At 43.4% G+C, this 22,804-nt stretch overlaps 8 protein-coding genes across 8 annotated transcripts; 5 read left to right on the top strand and 3 right to left on the bottom strand. All coding sequences in view use genetic code 12, as the record gives it.

The window, feature by feature from the left end:
• Window positions 1-4: 4 nt before the first annotated feature.
• PGUG_03262 (uncharacterized protein) lies at window positions 5-1,309 on the bottom strand (the record flags this gene model as incomplete). The annotated part of the gene is made up of 1 exon (XM_001485483.1): window positions 5-1,309. The coding sequence occupies one exon, from the start codon at window positions 1,307-1,309 to the stop codon at window positions 5-7; it is 1,305 nt and encodes a 434-aa protein (XP_001485533.2).
• Window positions 1,310-2,662: 1,353 nt separating this feature from the next.
• PGUG_03261 (SDR family oxidoreductase) lies at window positions 2,663-3,658 on the top strand (the record flags this gene model as incomplete). The annotated part of the gene is made up of 1 exon (XM_001485482.1): window positions 2,663-3,658. One exon carries the CDS (start codon window positions 2,663-2,665, stop codon window positions 3,656-3,658), a length of 996 nt encoding a protein of 331 aa, XP_001485532.2.
• An 830-nt stretch (window positions 3,659-4,488) lies between these two features.
• On the bottom strand, window positions 4,489-11,511 carry PGUG_03259 (uncharacterized protein; the record flags this gene model as incomplete). The annotated part of the gene is made up of 1 exon (XM_001485480.1): window positions 4,489-11,511. The coding sequence occupies one exon, from the start codon at window positions 11,509-11,511 to the stop codon at window positions 4,489-4,491; it is 7,023 nt and encodes a 2,340-aa protein (XP_001485530.2).
• Window positions 5,573-7,057, top strand: PGUG_03260 (uncharacterized protein; the record flags this gene model as incomplete). Its single annotated transcript, XM_001485481.1, has 1 exon — window positions 5,573-7,057. The coding sequence occupies one exon, from the start codon at window positions 5,573-5,575 to the stop codon at window positions 7,055-7,057; it is 1,485 nt and encodes a 494-aa protein (XP_001485531.2).
• A 3,595-nt stretch (window positions 11,512-15,106) lies between the features above and the next one.
• On the top strand, window positions 15,107-18,364 carry SLN1 (Sln1p; the record flags this gene model as incomplete). The annotated part of the gene is made up of 1 exon (XM_001485479.1): window positions 15,107-18,364. The coding sequence occupies one exon, from the start codon at window positions 15,107-15,109 to the stop codon at window positions 18,362-18,364; it is 3,258 nt and encodes a 1,085-aa protein (XP_001485529.2).
• Window positions 18,365-18,380: 16 nt separating this feature from the next.
• Window positions 18,381-20,918, top strand: DAP2 (Dap2p; the record flags this gene model as incomplete). The annotated part of the gene is made up of 1 exon (XM_001485478.1): window positions 18,381-20,918. One exon carries the CDS (start codon window positions 18,381-18,383, stop codon window positions 20,916-20,918), a length of 2,538 nt encoding a protein of 845 aa, XP_001485528.2.
• A 191-nt stretch (window positions 20,919-21,109) lies between these two features.
• Window positions 21,110-21,712, top strand: TMA19 (Tma19p; the record flags this gene model as incomplete). The annotated part of the gene is made up of 1 exon (XM_001485477.1): window positions 21,110-21,712. One exon carries the CDS (start codon window positions 21,110-21,112, stop codon window positions 21,710-21,712), a length of 603 nt encoding a protein of 200 aa, XP_001485527.2.
• A 65-nt stretch (window positions 21,713-21,777) lies between these two features.
• On the bottom strand, window positions 21,778-22,722 carry PGUG_03255 (tRNA:m4X modification enzyme; the record flags this gene model as incomplete). Its single annotated transcript, XM_001485476.1, has 1 exon — window positions 21,778-22,722. One exon carries the CDS (start codon window positions 22,720-22,722, stop codon window positions 21,778-21,780), a length of 945 nt encoding a protein of 314 aa, XP_001485526.2.
• Between the last annotated feature and the right edge of the window lie 82 nt (window positions 22,723-22,804).

Raw genomic sequence — 22,804 nt, 5'->3', positions numbered from 1 at the left:
GGCTTTAAAGATGAAAGCTTATTATCTTCAGTGAGAGTCTCATCAAATGGGCTGGTTTTAGCCAGTCCGTAGTCAGAGTTATATCACACAGCTCCAATTTGAGGTCAACCAAGTTGGGAGGGAATTCAACTTTTGCCAAGTCCTCAAATTTAGCAGACGTGATTGAAAGTTTGAGCAAGTTGATCGGTAATTTTAATCTGTCAATCGTACCTTCTGGCAGATTTACTGTTAGTCTGAGCAAGTTTGGCGGTAACTCACAACTGTTGATGTTACCTGCTGGCAGCTGTAATGTAAGGGAAGTCATATGGGTAAAAGCACTCAAATTCTCGAGGCTTCCTCCATTTATGGAGTATATTGAGTGTAGCAGCCTGGGAACCCTAGCCGAAATTGAACCAGAAAATCCAAGAGTTGTCACTTTGGGACCAACTAATGCGAAGATCTCATCCTCCTCTATTACCCCTCGACTTTCATCCTCCTCGTTTTCCCCTCTGATCTCATCCTCCTCTATGACCCCTCGACCGATATACGTAAATTGTTCCAAACCTTTGTTCCAGAGTGCTTGTAGTAGCGAGGAGCAATCGAAAGGTTCTAGCGTATTTTCTAGAACCAACACTGTGAGAGCTCCTAGTTTTGGATGGGATTCGCTCATCCTTATGCGACACCTTGATGTTACTAACTTTATCAAATTAGTCGGTAATGAGCTGAATGTCACCTGATTGAGATATATGACCCTCAAGCTGGGGTGATCGTGGTTAACGCTTATTTCGCAATTATAGCCATAAAAAGTCTCCAATTTTGGGAAATTGTTCAAATCGATACAACAATCAGAAAAGGCTTTCAATGAAAGGCAATTAATCTTGAGATTAATATTATGGTCCGAAAAAACAGGATAGATTTGAAATGCCGGGTCTTCGAGGTCGGCATGGATGCCTAAAGTTTGGTCGTTATAAACTAAGTTTATTTCATTGAGGTTTTTGTGCATTTGAAAAGTGTTGTTCCATGTACAATGGAACCAAAGAGGACATTTGAGTGACTTTTCTTCAAGGACTTTGTGTATGCGTAAAAACCGATTGAAACCGGTTTCATAGTAGGCTTCAATTCCTTGAATACCTTCACTACCTTCAAGTCTTTCCTTTTCGACCCCTAGAATTCTCTTTGAATAGCATAAATGATTGAGATTGTCAGCTGCAGCTTGGAGGATATGATCAGGAATGTTCTCCAATAGTATAATATCGGTGAGTAATTCTGTGCTCAAGTAAGAAAAGCAACGTGTAACTATTTCACAAGGTAAAGGATTGAGGCTCATCATTAAACTTTCAGGGTATTCTACATGACCATGGTATATAAATGTGTAGATGATAATGCATTATCATGCATCAAGCTAAGCCATATCGCATGAGGCGTGACACTCCAAAGCAAGCATATAAATACCCGATCAGATCCATCACAACACCTACAAAGATGTGACGAGTCCCTAAGGGCCTAAGCACTTCAATATACAAGACCTGTATTTTGTTCCTTCAGACATCTACAGTAGTCGCACCCACACCACAATTGGCTGCAAATTCAGCGTGAGCTAGCTTGACAACAGGCTTCTGCATTTAATGAAGATAGCGGCTGTTATAATTACGTTGTTTACGGCAATTTCTCAAGAACCACTGGCAATAAGTATCAACTCAAATTTTGCATTTTTGAAAATTTGTAATCTTCACATAGAACTTATACAATACTTGCGATTGAGGGGAGTTGTCAAATTAAGCTGTATATTGTAACTAATGACTTCATTTAGAAGGCAACCTCCGTTCAGTGTCCGGAAGTCGTATTAACCGTAGTGGTCTCCTTCTACTATGATTCCGCTGCCTGCTGCAGGTTCTGCCCATTCGGGTAATATTTTGCAACCATTATCCTGCACACTCTATGCATGTCTGGCTCTAATATTGTTGGATATCGCAAGACTTCATGTAGATTTAGAGTTATCTTATAGGTGAAGTCCAAGGCCACGTAAGCTCCTAAAACGGGATCTATTGCCACTGAAGCATTGATTCTCCCAAGTTCAGTGTATATGTGATTATGGGATAGCTTCGAATCCAATACCTTTATAATGAGCATTCAATATGATTTGTTGAATCTGTTTCAATTCTTTGAGCTCAATTCCAATACGTCTTCTGTTTTACCAAGATGATAACTTATTTTCGGGCTAGAAACCGAAGTAAATGAAGCTGGTTCAATTAAAAGTACACCAGTACATTCGTCTCCCCCACGCTGCTTCAGTGCATATCACTTGTGCAAATTTTGGAATTAATGCGCAGGACGGAACCTATAAAGATTTTGACATAAGATTAGCTTATATTGAACCATCAAAGATTTTACCAATTTCAGTCACTATTCCGTAGCTTTCACATTTCAAATGTAAGACTTCTAATTTGATTACTAAGGATTCTGAATGCTTTCGGCCGTAAGGGAAATATACAAACATTTTGATCGGAAAACACATTTGTCAGAAACATATTTGTCAGAGATTTCGCACATATCGCTATTTTGAATTTCAAGTTGCACGCCGTAATGAAGAGCCTCTTGAACTGTGGGAGCTAATTAATAATTACTGTGGCAAATAGAAATATAAAATGGGTTTACCCGTCAAACTAATTCAGTTCACATTAATATGACTTCAGTATACGTTTCAGGCGCTAGTGGCTTTATTGCCCAACGCATTATCAAGCAATTGCTTGAAAAGAAATACAAGGTAGTTGGGTCGGTTAGAAGTACCGAAAAGGGAGACGGTTTGGTGAAAAATTTTGGACCTGATTTCCAGTATGAAATTGTAGGTGATATTGCTGCTAAAGGTGCCTTTGATGAGAGTTTGAAGAAACATCCTGAAGTGACAATTTTCCTTCATACTGCTTCGCCCTTCACTTTTACATCTGACGATGTGGAAAATGATCTTTTGATTCCTGCTCAAAAGGGTACGGTAAATGCTTTGGAAGGCATTGAGAAGTATGCTCCACAAATCAAAAAGGTGGTAATCACCTCGTCTTATGTTGCTATTTGGGATATTACCAAAGAGTTCTCCGATCCAAGTCACTTGGTCAATGAAGAAAGTTGGAATCCTGTGACACCAACTGAGGCCAAGCTGAATGCTTTGATGGCATACTGTGCTTCGAAGACTTATGCTGAGAGGGCAGCATGGGACTTTGTTAAGAAGAACAACCCAAACTTTACATTGTCAACCGTCAATCCTTCATATGTGTTTGGACCCCAAGCTTTTGAAGTGAAAGATACGCTCAACTTGTCATCGGAGTTGGTTCAAAACTTTTTGAAGCTCAAGTCCACCGACCCATTGCCAGAACTTAGTGGTGCTTTTGTCGATGTTAGAGATGTTGCTGCTGCCCATTTGGTAGCTTTTGAAAAGGACGAGGCTGCTAATCAAAGATTGGTGCTTGTAGCTCATCAATTCATCGCTCAAGAAATTGCCGATATTATCCACAAGAAGTTCCCTGATAAGTCTAAGAATGTCCCAATTGGTACCCCAGGACAAACGGCTCCTGTTGATTCGTGGTCTAAGAAGGACTTTTCCAAGACTGAAAAGTTGCTTGGTTTCGAGTACATCGGTTTGGATCAGTCTGTGGTTGATGCGATCGACCAAATATTCAGCAAATAGATTTAGATAAAGAATTATGACTCTGAAATATTCTTGTAGTTGGTGTGTGTGGGATCAGTGAGCCGAGATATTTGCAGCAATCGACAATGAAACTCTCAAAAGAATAGTTGATTCATAGATGTAAATTTGAAGTCTCATACTAGTATATCTCTATTAAAGCCCGATTTTCTTGAAAAGAATTCGTTTTGCATTATCTTTCTCCTGTTTCACATTCAATCGAATTGTGTGCTTTGCACAACTATTCCTTGACTATCATCAAATTGTGAACCTGTGGCATCTCTATACGATTCTGCACTTGCTTGTCGTATTTTCTGCTAGTATGCAGATATTGTCAAGCTGCACACCAATGGCTGCAAATTACTTGAATAGAATATTGATGTGCGCTGATAAGGTTAGGGCCTGAAGGGCCTCGTATCTTTTCCAATAAGTCAAAGCAAATGTCTCTACTGACAAGTATCATATAATGATGTTAGCAAGGACAATTAGCAAAATTTGCACTTTTTTCGAAATTTCCAATTTTTACAATTCTCGGTCAATACATGTTTCGAAAGAGTAGTAAACTTATATTACTTTCCACCTCCCCTACGATCGAAACATGATAATGCCTTGATCTGTTTAACCATAGTTATCTACTTTAATTAAAAGGTATCAAGTTTTAGTCTAAGAATATATACCGGCCAATGTGAAAATGTCATTGGCTTGAACGTCGTTGAAGAAATTAAATTTTTTTACCCACCCCCAATTGAGTAGCCCAAGATATCTATAAGTGGCCTTTTAGTGTACCATACTATTGAGGCACGAAAATTGATATATCGAATTTGATATTCAAATCATAAATTGATGAAAACGACCATACTCATGAAGAATGTAAGCATACTCCATGAGACGGTATGTGATGCAGCAGCTCCTTCGTAAACATTTGGTGATGAAGAAGGAGTAGATGAGCCCGTTGGCTCACCGGTTTCGGATCCAGTTTTTGAACCGTGACCAGAACTGTTTCCAGACCCTCCGTTGTTAGGGCTGTTTTCAGAACCATTGCTAATGGAGTTTCCTCCGTTTCCTGATTCATTGTTACCAGAAGTTTCTCCGTTACCTGAACCGTTGTTACCAGAATTACCGGATCCACCGTTGTTGCTGGAGTCTCCACTGGCGGATCCACCATTGCTACTAGGGTCTCCTCCGTTACTTTGAGTTCCTCCACTTGGATCTCCTCCATTGTAAGGGTCTCCATTTCCTCCATTTCCAGAACCTCTAGAACCTCCTGTTGGAACAGCTGATGAACTTGATGAGTTGCTTGTTGATCTCGAAGTACCAGGTCCATTTGTAGTACTTGTAATGATGTCAGTTACTGCAATAGTTGGTGTGGAAGTTTCAGTTTCACCATTTCCGTTGGAATAGCTTGTTACCGATGCAGTGCTAGAGCTTTGCGTCGAAGATGTCTTTCTGTTTGAATAGGAGTAAACAGATGAAGGGTCCACGGTAATACAGTTGGAACCGTCTCTTCTGCAAATAACTATCGATGAAGCACTTGCAGAGGAAGATTGCACTGGTGTGACAATGGTCGATTCTGGGGAAACACTGGTTGGATAAATTATCGATGACGACAAACTAGATGGGAACACACTAGACGAGCCTGAGACGATTGACGAAGATTCTGAAACACTGGATGATGATCCTGACGCAACAGATGAAGGGCTTGAAGATTGTGACACACTGGATGAGAGTATCATCTCAGACGTTGCGGACGAGCCAGAAGTAATACTGATGGATGGTGCAGGTGTAGAAGATCCAAAAGATGTGGAGTCACTGGTCAAACTCACAGGAATTGAACTGGTAGGGAGTGATGCACTCGACAGGGCAATTGAGCTGTTAGCGTAAGAGCTAAGTGAGTGTTCGGAAGAGGACGAGCTCAATATGGCGGAGCTGAGGTTGATCGATGGAAATTCTGACGAAACAGAACTGGAGTCAGATTCCGATGAAGACGAAGGAGGGTTTGAGTTGAGTGCTGAAGATACAAATGAGTCTGAAGTCGAACTAAAATCGGAAGCTGATGAACTCGATGAAGCTGATGAAGCAGTGCTGGAAACGGAAACCAAAGAAACAATGCTGGATGTAAGACTAGATGAAGCACTAGATGAAGCAGAGCTGGACTCGGAAGTTGAAGCAGAAGTGAAAATAGCCGAAGTGCTTGATGGAATTTCAACAATTACTGTTTCAGTGCCTCCTACCAGAGCGGAGAACGTGGTAGTGGTGGTTACAGTTCCATTCCAAGTGGAGGTGAGGGTAGTTCTTGGAGTTGGCACCTCAACGATGACTGTGTTGCTTTCTCCTGGACCACCAGTAATGGTCGTGGTTGAAGTTACTGAGCCGGTCCAAGTAGACATGAGTGTGGTTGTAGGTGTTGGAACTTCAACTATAACGGTGTCTGAGCTACCTGGTCCACCTTTAACTGTGGTTGTGGATGTTTCTGATCCAGTCCATGTAGACGTAATGGTAGTGGTAGGAGTTGGAACTTCAACAATGACAGTATTACTTTGGCCTGGTTCTCCTGTGATGGTAGTGGATGTGGTAGTAGTTCCATTCCAAGTAGAAGTTATGGTGGTTGTGGGTGTTGGTACCTCAACAATAACCGTAGCAGTTCCGCCCAAGCTGGCAGATATAGTAGTTGTGGTAACTTCTGAACCAGTCCAAGTGGATGTGAGAGTAGTTGTTGGTATAGGTACCTCAACAACGACAGTGTTACTCTCGCCGGGTCTTCCAGTAATAGTAGTCGAAGTAGTTTCAGAACCTGTCCAAGTAGAAGTGACAGTAGTAGTAGGAGTAGGAACTTCAACAATTACTGTATCACTTCCACCAGGTCCACCTTTCAAAGTTGTCGTTGAGATTTCAGAGCCTGTCCAAGTAGAAGTAAGTGTAGTTGTAGGAGTTGGAACCTCAACAATAATCGTGTTCGTTCCACCAGGACTACCAGTCAATGTGGTTGTGCTTGTGTTAGCTCCCGTCCAAGTAGATGTCACCGTCGTATTAGGAATTGGAACTTCAACCACAACTGTATTACTTTCTCCTGGTCCTCCGGTAATCGTAGTTGTAGAAATTGCAGAACCAGTCCAGGTTGATGTAACAGTTGTGGTTGGTGTAGGTACCTCAACAATTATAGTGTCTGTTCCTCCAGGAAGTCCCTTGATGGTTGTGGTACTGACTTCGGATCCGGTCCAGGTGCTTGTGATAGTAGTGGATGGAATAGGAACTTCCACAATCACAGTAGCGGTTTTGCCTGGTAGAGCAGTAACGGTTGTGCTAGTAGTACCATTTCCAGTCCATGTTGAGGTAACAACGGTGGTTGGCACTGGGTCGTATTCTATGATGGTAACGGTTCCACCCTTGGTGATATTGCTGTAGGTGGTGTACATGGTTTCCAGTCCAGTCCAGGTTGAAGTTAGGGTAGTTACCGGAGTTGGAAGGTCAATTTTCACGGTCCCTGTTTCTCCAATACCGGCAGATTTGGTGGTGGTGATGGTGGATATTCCAGTCCAGTAGTCAGTAATGGTGGTTGTTGGAATTGGAACATCAACTATAACGGTTCCTGTTTCACCAGGACCAGCTGGAAATGTGGTGGTGGAGATTACTGATCCAGTATAGGTTTGGGTGATTGTAGTTGTAGGAACTGGGACATCAACTTCAACAGTTCCAGTCTCTCCAACGCCAGCAAGCCAGGTGGTGGTGGCTGTTACATTTCCAGCGTAAGTCTTGGTGATGGTAATGGTTGGTGATGGTACTCTAATAAGAACGATGTTAGTCTCGCCAGGTCTTCCAGTGATGGTGGTGGTAGTGGTAACAGTTCCATTCCAGGTAGAAGTGACGGTAGTTGTTGGAGTTGGAACTTCGACAACCACGGTATTGCTTTCACCTGGACGACCAGTAATGGTGGTGGTTGAAATATTCGAACCAGTCCATGTTGAAGTGATTGTGGTAGTTGGAGTAGGAACCTCAACGATAACCGTGGCAGTTCCGCCTAAAGTAGCAGGAATAGTTGTAGTGGTAATGTTACTTCCAGTCCAAGTCGAAGTTAGAGTAGTTGTTGGAGTAGGAACTTCAATAATGACAGTATTGGTTTCTCCCGGACCACCAGTAATGGTAGTTGTAGATATTTTTAAACCGGTCCAAGTAGAAGTAATTACTGTGGTGGGAATTGGAACTTCGACGATGACAGTATTGGTCTGACCTGGTCCACCAGTAATAGTTGTAGTGGTAATGTTGGATCCAGTCCAAGTAGCAGTGATAGTTGTTGTTGGAGTTGGAATCTCCACAATCACAGTATCGGTTCCTCCAGGAGATGCCTTTTTGGTGGTGGTAGAAACATCAGAACCGGTCCATGTAGAAGTAACTGTGGTAATAGGAATTGGAAGCTCAACAAGAACGGTATTGGTTCCTCCAGGACCACCACTAATGGTAGTGGAGGTGGTTCCTGAGCCTGTCCAAGTGGTGGTTAATGTTGTAGTTGGAGATGGGGTTTCAATTACAACGGTATCGGTCCCACCTGGCAGAGCCTTGATGGTGGTTGTGGAGACTCTTGAACCATTCCAAGTCGATGTAACAGTGGTCACAGGAATAGGAAGCTCAACAATTACGGTAGCAGTTTCACCTGGTACAGCTGGGACAGTAACCGTGGTATTTCCAGATCCTGTCCAAGTTGTAGTGATGGTTGAAGTTGGAACTGGATCGTATTCAACAATTGTAGCGGTATCGCCTTTTTTGGTTGCACTGTAGGTTGTATACAGAATTTCCAGTCCAGTCCAGGTTGAAGTGAGTGTGGTTACTGGAGTCGGAAGATCTATTTCAACCGTTCCTGTTTCACCAATGCCGGCAGTTTTGGTGGTGGTGACAGTGGATTTTCCAGTCCAGTAGTCAGTTATAGTAGTTGTTGGAATTGGAACATCAACTATAACGGTTCCAGTTTCACCAGGACCAGCTGCAATTGTGGTTGTGGTAGTAATTGATCCGGAATTGGTTCTAGTAAAAGTTGTAGTTGGAACAGGAACATCGATTTCAACAGTTCCAGTCAGACCAGGTCCAGCAGTTTTCGTGGTGGTGGTGGTTACAGATCCAGTAGTCTTGGTAGTGGTCAATGTAGGCACTGGTACCTCAACGACAACGGTTCCAGTACCACCAGGTCCAGCAGGAATGGTGGTGGTTGTTGTCTCTGAACCAGTATAGGTTGAGGTGACTGTTGTAGTAGGAACTGGAACTTCCACAATTACAGTTCCTGTTTGTCCTGGAGTGGCAGTAATGGTCGTGGTAGTTATAACCGAACCATTGTATGTTTTGGTTAAAGTGGTTGTTGGAACAGGAACTTCAATAATAACTGTTCCTGTTTGACCTGGAGTAGCGGTATCGGTTGTGGTGGAAATATCTGAACCAGTGTAGGTGGAAACGATGGTGGTTGTTGGAACAGGAATGTCAACTTCAACGGTTCCTGTTTGACCAGGACTGCCGCTGACAGTTTTGGTGGTGGTTCCTGAACCAGTCCAGGTTTTGGTGGTTGTGCTGGTGGGCACTGGAACCTCTATAATAACGGTTCCAGTTTGTCCTGGAGTAGCAGGAACAGTAATAGTGGTGATTTGTGAGCCTGTCCATGTAGAAGTGACGGTGGTTGTTGGAACGGTAATGTAGTTGATAACAGTTCCAGTTTGACCGGGTGTAGCAGTAACTGTGCTAATGGTAGAGCCAACTCCAGTCCAGGTCGACGTTACAGTGGATGTGGGAACAGGAACATCAATTTCAACAGTACCAGTTTGTCCTGGGGTAGCAATAATCGTCTTGGTAGTAACAACTGTGCCAGTCCATGTCTTGGTGAAAGTCGTAGTAGGAACTGGTATATAGTTGATAACTGTACCAGTTTGTCCTGGGGAAGCAGTAACAGTGCTGATTGTAGAAACATTTCCAGTCCATGTAGAAGTAACAGTAGTTGTTGGAACCGGCACATCAATTTCAACGGTTCCGGTTTGACCTGGGATAGCTGGAACAGTCACGGTGGTTGTTTGAGAACCAGTGTAAGTTTTGGTGAAGGAAATTGTAGGAACTGGAACATCGATCTCAACAGTTCCAGTTTGTCCAGGAGTGGCCGTTATAGTTTTGGAGGTGAGAATTGATCCAGTCCATGTCGAAGTAATGGTAGTTGTAGGAACAGGAACATCAATTTCGACAGTTCCAGTTTGTCCTGGAGTAGCAGGAACAATGATGGTTGTTGTTTGAGAACCGGTATAAGTTTTGGTGAAGGTGATTGTAGGAACAGGAACATAGTTAATTATCGTACCAGTTTGGCCAGGAGTGGCTGGAATTGTACTAACAGTCGTAACTCCAGTCCAAGTTGAAGTTACCGTGGTAGTTGGAACGGGAACGTCAACCTCAACAGTTCCTGTTTGACCTGGAGCGGCAGGAATTGTCTTGGAAGTGACTACTGATCCGATCCAAGTTTTAGTGAATGTAGTTGTAGGAACAGGAAGGTAATTTATAGCTGTACCGGTTTGTCCAGGAGTAGCAGTGATAGTGCTAATGGTGGAAATTCCAGTCCATGTCAATGTGAGGGTAATTGTAGGAACCGGCAAATCAATTTCCACAGTTCCAGTTTGGCCTGGGGTAGCAGAAATGGTGGTGGTGGTTGTAATAGAACCGGCATAAGTTTTCGTGGTGGTAATTGTCGGAACTGGAACACCCACCTCAATGGTTCTGGTGGCTCCAGTCACGGTGGAACTGTAAGGTAAAGTTGAGATCCTGGTGGTCAAATCAGTATAAGTTTTCGTGACTATTGTGTTGATAAAATTTCCACCCAGAGAACCCGAGTTTCCGTTATCGTAACTAGACCATCCTTGGTCATAACTATAGTCGTTAGAAGGGCCGTTTCCACATCTGTACTTGAGGGTATAAACTGCGCTATTCCGGCCCACTGGCAACAGCGAAGCAAAGATGTTGAAAAATGGACGAGAGCCCGCAGGAACTCCGGCAAATGTCACCATAACCAGGTTCAGTGAACACAGCACGGAATATGATAAACTGGAAGCAGTTTGTGGAAAGTACCAATCATTGAACTGGTTGGAAAACGAAGCTGTCAATGTGCTACATTGTAACGGAGGACCACCATTTTTAAAAGTGATACCAAGTGTACCAGATTGGGTTTCAAATGGACATGAAGTTCCCAAAGAATAAAATTGAACCTGTGAAGATGAAGGTGCCAATTTTGCAGCAGCAACCCTAAGATTCGGACTTGAAGACAGAGTTCCACCCTCGAAATCCACCGTGGTGGAAATTGAATAGCTCCCCAATGTCCAAGTGACGGTATTGGTTCCGGTGGTCCAAGTATTAGCCGCTTCAAGAGCATTAGTTGACGAAGAAAATCCAGAATCAAATGTGATTGGGAACATCACCGACCCAATGGCAATATCATTGAAGTTCAATCCCGGTGAAATTTTACATTGAAGTTCGGAATAGTTGACCATAAACTCTCCGCTGAAAAATGTACATGTAGCGTAGGTAATTCCTCCAGCAGAAAGTGAGATTGATGACGAAGATGAGGTGAATTTGAACACATGAGGCATATGCAATGCAAACGTGTCACCAGCATTAACATTGGCTCCATTAATCGACCATTGAACCGTGGCGGTCCAGTATGTCGACGCTGGGTATAAAGTCAGTGCGGCCGACGACGAGGCGACAATTGAATTGATGTTTGTGAAAATACCATTTATGTCTGCCGCAACATGCACCACCAACAAAAATGCTGCAAAGAGCCAAAACATGTCTGAAAAAGAGACGACGAAGGAAAAGTCGGCGTTTAAGTAAATTGGAGGCATCGTCATCTATCGATGGAATCTATGCATCATTCAGACGCATGTTTGAAGTGAGATTACCAGAAGCGCATGATCCTAGGCCTGCGGGCCACCATGCCACCATGCGGGTTACCATGCGCAACCGCTTCCTGTCGGCTCTTTGCGGCAATGCAATGATACGAAAATTTTTCGATGTCAACGGCCATCTGCAATATCGCGAATTCGCAACTAAATTTAAGTTCTCAAATTAGCCGATGTACAGTGCTCGCAATCTGTGGCTAGTGTACTTGGCATCCCAAAGTCTTGAAATCATATTGAAGCTAAACTAGCTAAACTTTTCACTTTTTTCTCGTTCTGCTTTTCTAGGGTGAAAAAAAAGGGGTGGCTCGGAGCCGCAATTGGAAAAGTCGTAAAAATATCCTCGGCTGCACAATTTGCGATGCGATCCAGATGCTCAAGATTTCACTAAATGATGCCACAAACAAATTTGTGCAAAAGGTGCGAGGCTAGTGCTTTGATGCAGCAACGCATAACTGTAGCTTGAAGTACTATAGTTAGTTATCAAGTTTTTCCGTCCTCTTCAAAATTCGTATTCCAGCCCCAGCCGCAGCGCAACGGCGCATGGAAGCACATTACTTTACCGGATTCAGACGGCAAATCAAGTTCCATCTCGTGCTTGACACGCCGGCCGCCGCACGCCTCATCGCATTTCTGCACGCTGCCGCCGAGCCGAGGTTAAATTCGTCGTATTCTATGTCCGCAGCAGTGGTTACCAATAATCACGCCACTTCGAATAACTAAACAAGCTAATCTCGGCCCATTACATCTCTGAGGCATCTCCATGCATCGATTCGAGCTTTCATCACCCATCGCTCGCAATGCAGCGCGGCTATACGAGCCACAGTTTGGGAAGGTCTAGCCGCGTTTTCAATTCCTTGCATCGCTTATTCACGGAAACTTCCTGTGTGATCGTAATTCGCATAATATATAATCAGATAATTATACCGAGTATCTTTTCGTTCATTGAACTTAGTTGCGATTGCTCAATCAAATCACAAACAACCCCTACAAGGTCAACTGAACCTCGTTGGATTGTCTTCCCACCAACACAATTTTGGCGCCGGGTTGAGCCTCGACCCGATTCCTCGAAGCATATTTTTAGCAGCGTCGGGTAAATTTCAGCCACATCCTGGCCTCAAAACATATTTCACGGCTCTTGGCATTGTTTTTTCTATTCTAATGTGCCGCGGCAACGTCTCACCTCCGCTGCGAAACGGCAAAGTTTCGGATTTTTTTGCTTGAAAGCGTATTTATAGCCTCCAACCAAAGAGTTACGAGTCTGCCAAAGTGGGGTGACGGACAATTGGGTTTGTGCCTCGAGTTGTCTTGCTTAAGATTGAGACAAAAGTCAACGAAACCGATGGAATTGAAGAGGAACCACTCGTCCGGAGGAGCAGATGCCCACTCTTTCAGACAGACCAAATCATAGACACTTCAATATCTCAAATTGGATTAGATAAAGATTTTCCCTTGCCGAATCTTGTTCTTTCCATCCAAAATCGCCGAGTATAGATTATCGAAAATTAAAGATGCTGCTATGCATGTCGGCTGTGGTACACCGTCTTAGCCAATTTCTCTATAGAACCCCTGGTGACGTCACCGAGTGTTTGTTCTCTGACTTCAGCTATCCTCCGGAAAACAATTCTGGGGCCTTTTTCGAGGCCATAATCGAGAACCGTAAGCCATTAAAGACACGGATCTTCGGGCAAATTCTGATCGCCAATGCGTTTTCCGATTGCCGAATGTACCAAGTCGATTAAAGTTGACGGCATGAAAGTGGAGAGATCTTGTGGAAAATAGTTCACGGAATTCATTGGTATTATCTGTTACTTTCTTGTACTGGAAACTGCAGCCAAACCTAAATGGTTGCCTTTTGCAGAAGACACACCAATTCAACGACACTATACCCTTTTAGAAGCACTGACTATTCTAATCTCGAGATTGATCCTTGGACTTTTCAATCTGAAAGTGGGACTTTGCTTGGCAAGCAGGGTTGGCCAGCTAGGTCTATTCTGCCGATGAATTTTCAACCCGACAGTCTCCATCTGCTTCGTCATTTTAGCATACAGTGACAGTCATTTACGTTCTTAACGACTCCATTTCAAGGTCTGCAAATCTGGAATTACTGGTCGATTTGAGTTTCTTTAACAATTTCATGAGATCAAGAGTTTTTGTCCCGTTGCGATATGAAGCATTGAATCAGGCTAGCAATTAATGAGGGAAGCCTCTATTGTAACAATGTTTCTGTACCAATCTTAGCACAGCCATTGGTCCCCAAGAATGCAACAAAACTTTTATTATTTTCCATTTTTTGAGAAGCTTTTCTTTCTGTGGTGTGCTCATTCCCTTGCTATTTTGAAGATGCTGAGCCAGTCTTTGTCAAAGAGCGTCTCAAGCATGAATAGTTTATTCAATCTCCATCATCGTCGATGTACAGAGATAATATATTATAATAGGGTTTGATATAGTCATACTGCAGTGCAAACCAACTTGCAAATTTTGGTCTATCGTTAGATCGTATATCCCTTAGAGATAACTGTTCTGTTCATCTGAACGTAATAAGCTTCAGAATCGAAACCGATACCGTATAAAGCAAATTCAGCAACATTATCGCCAAGTCCCAATGGTATAGTATACTTCCGGGTTATGAGTCTCAATTTGAAGATTAACAGGCGATGCTACAAGAAGAAAAATTGAAAAATATACTGGCTTACAGATCAATCTCCATATCGATTAATAACTTAAGTTCTGCATGTCAATTTCACGAACCATTTTAGGCCCCATAATTGAGGGTTACCGGTTAGTTGAGGATTGTCAAGGTGAAGCAACACGAAAAGAAGTGTGGTTGTCTACAAGTTCTGAGTATTGGCAATATTCCAAATTTTGTATTTCTCGCCAAATTTGCAATTTGCAACCAGAAAAAGGAAATGAGAGTATTGAAAGAAAAAAAAGAAAGAAAGTAAAATGAAGCAAATCAAAGTAAGAGCAAGTAAGAGTAACCAAATGAAAGAAAATGAGAGTAAAATGAAATCAAGTAAATGAAGTAAGTAAAACTGGACTGAATATTACTCACTCTAGCCATCAGAATCCAATCTTTATCACTCAACTTTACTTACCAAAATTCCTTCGTCTTCCTTCTTTCGCTACATTATTCAACTTTTAACTCTCTCTCTAATTGCTTCTCTGCCTTATTCTCCTTTTCCTTTCTACTAGCCACCGCAGCTCATTACTAAACCCAATACGGAATAGCCCGCTTATGTAACCGCATGGCTGCGACCGTCATGGGCCCATGCCACTATAAATAGAACACTCCCAATGATTTTCGTCAATTTTTCACACATACCAAGTCACACCCCTCCTCTACTTCCAACTCTTTTTTCCGCCCGAAAACTCCGGCCCTTACCTCCTATCCATGTACCCTAGTCTGCAGACTGCATGGAACTTAATCTCAGCCGATTGTTCGCATTGCAAAACAGAGCGAAAAATAAACTGCGTTATTTTCGTATCCTTGATTTTCCCCCCTGCTAATCGCCTTCCGGCACCATATGTATTATAGCTCCGTATCATGAGACGGCTCAAAATCGGAATCCGGCCCCAACTCATCCTTTTGGTGGCGTTTTCCTCGCTATTCTCGCTTTTGATTTTGGCCATCGTCACCGGAGTCTACTTTAGTGATAACCTTAGTAATTTGCGAGCAGAACGACTAGAGGTCATCTCGCAACTCAAGGCCACCCAGGTCACCCAGGCGGTGCAGTACATGTTCTATCAGGTTTATTGGCTCTCACAAAAGAACACTGTGTCCGATCCACTTTCTTCATACCGAGCTGGAAACAACACCGAAGGAGTGTTTGTTGAGTCTCAAGTCACAATCGATCAGTTCCTCGCCACGTCGGAATTGTTTGTGGGTGCCCGACTATACAATCTAGACCTAGACATCGTTGCCCAAGGCACTAATGACCTCACGATAATTTCCGAGCCCACCAGGGACTACCTATATCCCCTTCTGAAAAACGCCACCATTCCTCCTGTGCTCCTCTCGAGTCAGCAATACGACGAGTCGAGTGATTCCGACTTCCCGGCTTACGTTTCCGGACCCATGAGTAACAACTCGTGGGACTACTCTGCATACTTCATCGGCATAACCCTTCCTGTTACGTCTAATTCCTCCATCGTTTTCGACAAACCGTCGGTATCAGGATACTTGACGGTGCTAGCAAATGCTCAAAACATATACGTGGCCATCAACGATACTCAGAGCTTTGGGTCCGAGAAAAACACAAAGAACGAATACTCCATTCTTGCGGTCCAGCCCATTTACAGCGATAACAACGGCAACACCAGCCAGATTGTGGGATTTGAGAGCTTATTTCCGGCAGACAACGCCGATCTCATCCCCAATTACGTCTACAATATCAACAGCTCGTCCTCGGTGAAGAAGGCTTTTGGCCTGAAATACGGCTCCAGCTCCAGAGTCAAGTCGTCTTCTGGAAGCGATGTGGCCATTGGCTTCACCAGACTCACCTTGAACAGCCGAAGTTTCTGGACAATTATCGTCGAGCAATCACGAAAAAACTTTTATGCCCCAGTAGCAAACTTTCGTGATATCATTATTGGAGTTGTCATTGGAATCGGTGCCTTTATGTGCCTAGTAACCTTCCCATTGGCAGTCATGTTCGTTAGGCCAATAACCATTTTGAAAGAAGCTACCGAGGCCATCACCACCTCCAAAAAGAAGCGACACGACAAGCACAACTCCACCATTTTAACAGCATCGCCTACGGGCGCAAACGACGATCGTCGTGGAAGCGCCCTCTCCGAGGCATCCACTTCGTATTCGACGGGAATTAGACTTCCAGAAAAAATCCTTCACACGAAAAAGTTCTTCAAGGACGAGTTGACAGAGTTGTCAGATGCCTTCAATATCATGACAGCGGAACTCGACCGACAATACGCAACGTTAGAGGACCGTGTTCGAAGTAGAACCAAAGAATTGGAAGCGCTGAAAATACAAGCAGAATCTGCGAACGAAGCAAAGACGGTTTTCATTGCAAATATTTCACACGAATTGAGGACACCTTTGAATGGTATTTTGGGCATGACGTCTATTGCTATGGAAGAACAAGATCCATCTCGAATTAAGGAGTCTTTGCAACTCATCCATAGATCGGGAGAGCTTTTGCTTCACATTTTGACCGAACTTTTGACCTATTCCAAAAATACCCTCAATCGCTCCAAACTCGAAAAATCAGAGTTCCAGATCTTGGAGGTGGTGTATCAAGTGCAATCGATCTTTAGCAAGTTGGCCAACGACCAGCGAGTAAACTTGATGCTCTGGTTGAAACCAAGCATTATCAGAAAGTTGGTTCTTGTGGGAGACTCCAATCGTATCATTCAAATCGTGATGAATTTAGTTTCAAACAGTTTGAAATTCACACCTGTGGGTTCGGCCGTGGATGTTCAATTCAAGCTTTTGGGTGAGTACGATGAAAGAAGATCAAAAGCGTGCAAGAATACTCAAGTATTTGTGAAGCGATTCCCACACTCAGTGTCCATGGGCAAATTTGATCCAGAAGAAACGCCCACTGCCACACCTACCGACCAGGAAGCGGAGAGTACCATCGCAAATGGTGATACAAACCCCAAATCTTCCAAATCTTCTCCCGAGGATATCAGTGATAACACAAGTATTTTCACTCTTTCCACGGCAGAGTACGATAAAGCCATTTTTGAGTCTCAGTTCGAAACTGTGAAACCCCTACCTTCACTTCCAGATCATGCCTCAGACAAACCTAGATCGATAGCTGAAGAATCAATGGTAGAATTTCTGAGAGGAGACAAACGATTTCGTATGCGGAAGTTACGTCGGCCAAAAAATTGGGTTCTTCAAATCGTTGTTACCGACACAGGACCAGGTATCGAGCCTGCTTTACAAGAAAAAGTGTTTGAGCCATTCGTACAAGGAGACCAGACCTTATCGCGAAGTTATGGTGGTACTGGTCTTGGACTTTCCATTTGTAGGCAATTGGCAAAAATGATGAATGGAACATTGACATTGGACTCCACCTTGGGTGTGGGGTCTACATTTATCTTGACTATACCATTGCCTCAGACGCGAGAAATTATCGTGGACGATGAGGATATGGAGGAGTTTTGTAACGATGACTTCAATCCAAAACGCACCGAAAATCACAAGGATAAATTTGTTGCGGAGGAAGATACACCCAGTTCAAAGAAAGACACTCTGAGTACCGATTCGAGCGACAGCAGCAAGGTGCTGCGTTTGGAGGTTCCTCGTGCCATCAAGCCACATTTAATAACTCGAGGTTCAACTGGCACCGCCAATTCCGGCGAAAATGGAGAAATCTTGACAGACTTGTCACATCTCAAAATCTTGGTAGCGGAAGACAATATGGTCAATCAAGAAGTCATCAAGAGAATGCTCAAGCTCGAAGGGTTCCCCAACATCACCATGGCGTGCAACGGAGCCGAAGCGGTGGAAATGGTGAAGCATCTGGTGGAAAGTGGAGAAGACTTTGATATCATATTCATGGATGTTCAGATGCCTCAAATTGATGGACTTTTGGCCACAAAAATGATAAGAAGCAACTTGAAATGGGAACGGCCGATCATTGCTCTTACTGCGTTTGCCGACGAGAGTAATGTAAAAGAGTGTTTGAATGCGGGCATGTCTGGCTTCTTGGCCAAACCGATCAAGAGAAGCAATTTGAAGAAAATCATTCGTGAGTTCAGTCCTCGGCTTCTAAGTGAAACCGTACTTACTCCACCGACGCATCCAAGTGAGGACAAGCGCTTGGGCTACTAATTCAGATTAGTGAAGTATGTGCTACAACGTTAATGGTGTAAGGTTACATGCAGCACATCCTACATACAGACATCCTACATACAGTGTACAATATAATTCGCATCTTTCACATTTTGAAATTCCTCTCAGCCAGCCTTCCATGAATGACAAGTACGAGCCTATAGGCCGTGCCGGTGTCTCCTCCAGGCGCTACCTATACTCGGGTGCGCTCCTAGGCATACTAGTATGGGGTGTGCTGTTTCTTCTCATCACCATATCCAATTTTCATATTCATCCTTCCCCGGCTCAAATTGAGCAATATCTCAAAAATGCCCCGCCGCCCTTGTTGTATGATCATCGTCATTCAAAGATTCAGGGACCACGGCTCAATGTTTCTTCATACCGTGATGGGCTTTTCCGACCAGAATTTACCTCTGTTCAATGGATTCATGATCGCACCATGGACGGCACTTTTGTATTGACCCATGACTCGTCGCATGTGATCAAGTCTATCATTGACGAGAGCTACGAATATGTTCTTTTCAACTCCACCGACTTTGTTTACGACGGAAAAACCTATACGGTTGAAGGACTCACAGCATCTCCCGATATGACCAAGGCTATTCTTAGAACAAATGTCACTCACAATTGGAGACATTCGACTTTTGCCTTATACTGGACCTTGGATGTTGCCAGCCAGATTATCGAGCCTGTGTATCCTGAACCGCTCGCGGTGACAAGCTGGTCCCCCAAATCGGACGCTATAGCATTTGTCTACCAAAACGACGTTTACGTCAAGCGGCTGAACGAGGTCACTAGGTTCACTCACGATGGCAATGCCAACGTTTTTAATGGTAAGCCGGACTGGGTGTATGAAGAGGAAGTGTTTTCCAGTGATATCGTTCTTTGGTGGTCTCCTGAAGGTGATAAAATTGCATTTTTGAAGCTGAACGATACCGAGGTTCCTGAGTATCCTATTCAGTACTACGTTCAACAAGACAAGGATTACCCTGAGGTACGTAATATCAAGTACCCTAAGGCAGGCTACCCCAACCCTGTTGTTGAATTGGTTGTGGCTGACGTTAACGACGCATCTTCTGTCTCCAATATATTTCTCTCGTCTTTGCCTGAGTACCTTATCACTGAGGTTCTTTGGGTTTCTGACGACAATGTATTGGTGAAAACGAGCAATCGAGCCAGCGATATTCTTGAAATCTTCTTGGTGGATGCTGCTCAAAAGACACCTAAAAAAGTTCGCCAGCACAAAGCGGAAAAATCATGGTTTGAAGTTCTGACGAACACCCGTTATATTACCAAGAATAAAGCCGTGGGCAGGAACCACGACGGATACATCGACACCGTGGTGGTTGACGGCTACAATCATTTGGCATACTTTTCTCCCCCAGACAACCCTCATCCAAAGATACTCACCAAGGGTAACTGGGAAGTTGTTGGTGGAGTTAAAGCATTTGATGAGGAACGTAACCAGGTGTATTTCATTGGAACCAAAAAATCGTCAGTTGAGAGACACTTGTATTCAGTCAACTTGTTAGAAGGTGAATCTTCGATTAACGAGATCACCGATACAGAGGAAGAAGGATGGTACTCTGCTTCAATTTCATCAGGATCGCGCTATCTTCTCTTGACTTATCAAGGGCCCAAGGTTCCGTATCAAGAGCTTGTGGATCTTCACACACACAAGCACATCAAGTACGTCGAGACCAATGACGAATTGAAGAACACATTAAACACTCACCAGGTCCCTCGAGTCGAGTATCTGGTGATTTTTCTCGGAAAAGATGAAGATGGTAACGACATTAAAGCAAATGCCAAAGAAACCTTCCCACTAAACTTCGACTCATCCAAACAGTACCCCGTCTTGTTTTATGTTTATGGAGGACCAGGATCGCAGATGGTTACCAAGTCTTTCTCGGTAGATTTCAGTGCTTTGGCAGCGGCAGAATTAGATGCAATTGTTGTCACCGTAGACGGAAGAGGCACTGGTTTCAATTCGTATGGAGATTCCAATTTTAAGTTCTGTGTCAGAGACCACTTGGGACACTACGAGCCGATTGACCAGATTGCAGCTGCTAAAATTTGGAGTCGAAAGTCTTATGTAGACTCCAGTCGTATGGCTATTTGGGGCTGGTCTTATGGAGGTTTCCTCACCTTGAAAACCTTGGAAACGGACGCAGGCTCAGTATTCTCGTACGGAGCAGCAGTGGCACCAGTAACCAAATGGAAACTCTATGACTCCATTTACACCGAAAGGTACATGCGGACACCGCAGGAGAACCCAGATGGATATCAGACAGCTTCGATTCACAATGTTACTCAATTCAAGGATGTGACAAGGTTTCTCATTATGCATGGGTCTGGCGACGATAATGTCCATTTTCAAAACACATTGGAGCTAATTGACGAATATAATTTAGCGGCGGTGGAGAATTTTGATTTCATGGTGTTTCCTGACTCGGACCATTCGATTTCGTACCACAACGGTAACAATGTGGTTTATGATAGATTGCTCACCTGGTTGGATCGGGCATTTTCCGGTGAGTTTGTATTATTGTAGTATATGTAAGATAATGAATAACGAAGAGTTGAAATATGGAAAGTGGAACAAGTAGTGGAAAATGGTGAAAGTATGAAAAATGTAAAATACTGTATTAATGAGAAACAAAAGAAAGCGAAAGTAGAATGGTCAAGAGTAATGAATATAAGTAGTGAAGAAGCTATAAAAACAGAAACTTACACATTCTCCATATGCATTTGCAACCTTTCCCACGTTGCGCCCGCCGGGTAACTCGACGCACCGTGAAAAAAAAATTTACAAGGCGAAAAAAAAATTACTTTACCTTTACAATGATTATCTACAAGGACATTTTCTCAGGTGACGAATTGTTGTCGGACGCTTACGACCCTCAGTTGATCGACGATGTCGTGTACGAAGCTGACTGTGCCATGGTGACCGTTTCCGGTGGTGACGTTGATATTGGTGCCAACCCATCTGCTGAGGATGGAGCTGAAGAATTGGACGACGCTGCTGAAACCGTCAACAACGTTGTTTACTCTTTCAGATTGCAACTGACTGCTTTTGACAAGAAGTCTTTCCTCACTTTCATCAAGGGATACATGAAGAAAGTCAAGCAACACTTGCAAGAAAAGAACCCTGATGAGGTTGAAAAGTTTGAGAAGGGAGCTGCCGCTTACGTCAAGAAAGTGATTGGATCTTTCAACGACTGGGACTTCTACACCGGTGAGAGCATGGACCCCGATGGAATGATTGTGATGTTGAACTACCGTGAGGATGGTACTACTCCATACGTGGTTATCTGGAAGCATGGTGTGTCTGAAGACAAGATCTAATGTTTGCTAGATAATAATAATCGTGGAAAAAATGTAGACGAGGTTGTAAAATCAGAATGTAGTTTTCAAGCTGAGGCATTCGTGATGCTGAGACACACATTTTCAAGCGTTGTAGACCGTTCGACGTACTTGAACAATTCCACATTGTAATTCTTTAGTCTTTTTTGCATAGCAATGGCCCTGCTTTCGTCAATTATACGTCGTGCCACAAGTCCTAGTTTGGCTTTATCCAGATCGTCTCCAGAAACTGCCCATGAAACTGCCTTTTTAAGAACGTCAAATGATTTAGAACTGGGAAATCCCATACATGCCAAATACCGCTTAGATTCCGGCAAAAGCAGCGCATAGCTACACACATGGCGGCAACACATGGCTATTAGCATGCCTTGAAATTGTGACTTGGATATTAAATCTGACTTGAGAACCAGACAGAGAGTCAAGTCTGTGGCTACCCCACACAAATGCTTCGATATTATCATGACTTTCTCAGCATTCGTGGCCTGTAGAAACTTGGACACATCAAGATCTTTGATATCTATTCTTGACCGTTTGACAATTGGGGTTATACCTTTTTCTTTGCAGTCTTTGATAAGCCGGTTATCAACTTTCTGACGATTGACACCCCGGTCTATAAACCCAAATCCATAACCTGAACTTTGGCCCTCCGATTCTCTCATAGCACACAAATTGACGTACCGGGAAAGCTCTCCCTTTCCACATCCATACTCCATGTAAAAAGTATCTGTAGATAGTTGGTTCAACCGCTTTAAATTACCTATCAACGACGATTGTTGCAATGCATGTTTCTGGTTCAAAACCTCTCCCAACTTCTTCAGCAAGCCCTCATGGGAACATATATGGGACGGGAGCTCTTCAAACTCCAATTGCTTGAGTAAATCAAAGTAGTGATGCTCATCGTGGTCGTCTTCTACATCATGGGTACTTTCGTCCAAATGCAAATTTATATCCTCACAAAACACAGATCCTTCTCCTTGGGTCGGGCATTGCATTTCAGTAAGTGTTTCTTCATATCTCGAACTTTAACAGTGTGTTTTGATTCCAATGACATGGAACCCGCTCGTCGTCTCCATC

This window comes from Meyerozyma guilliermondii, genomic scaffold (genome assembly GCF_000149425.1).
Source record: "Meyerozyma guilliermondii ATCC 6260 scaffold_3 genomic scaffold, whole genome shotgun sequence".
Classification (NCBI taxonomy): domain Eukaryota; kingdom Fungi; phylum Ascomycota; class Pichiomycetes; order Serinales; family Debaryomycetaceae; genus Meyerozyma; species Meyerozyma guilliermondii.
The sequence above is the reverse complement of the archived record's forward strand: the minus strand, read 5'-3'. Positions and strand labels throughout refer to the sequence as shown.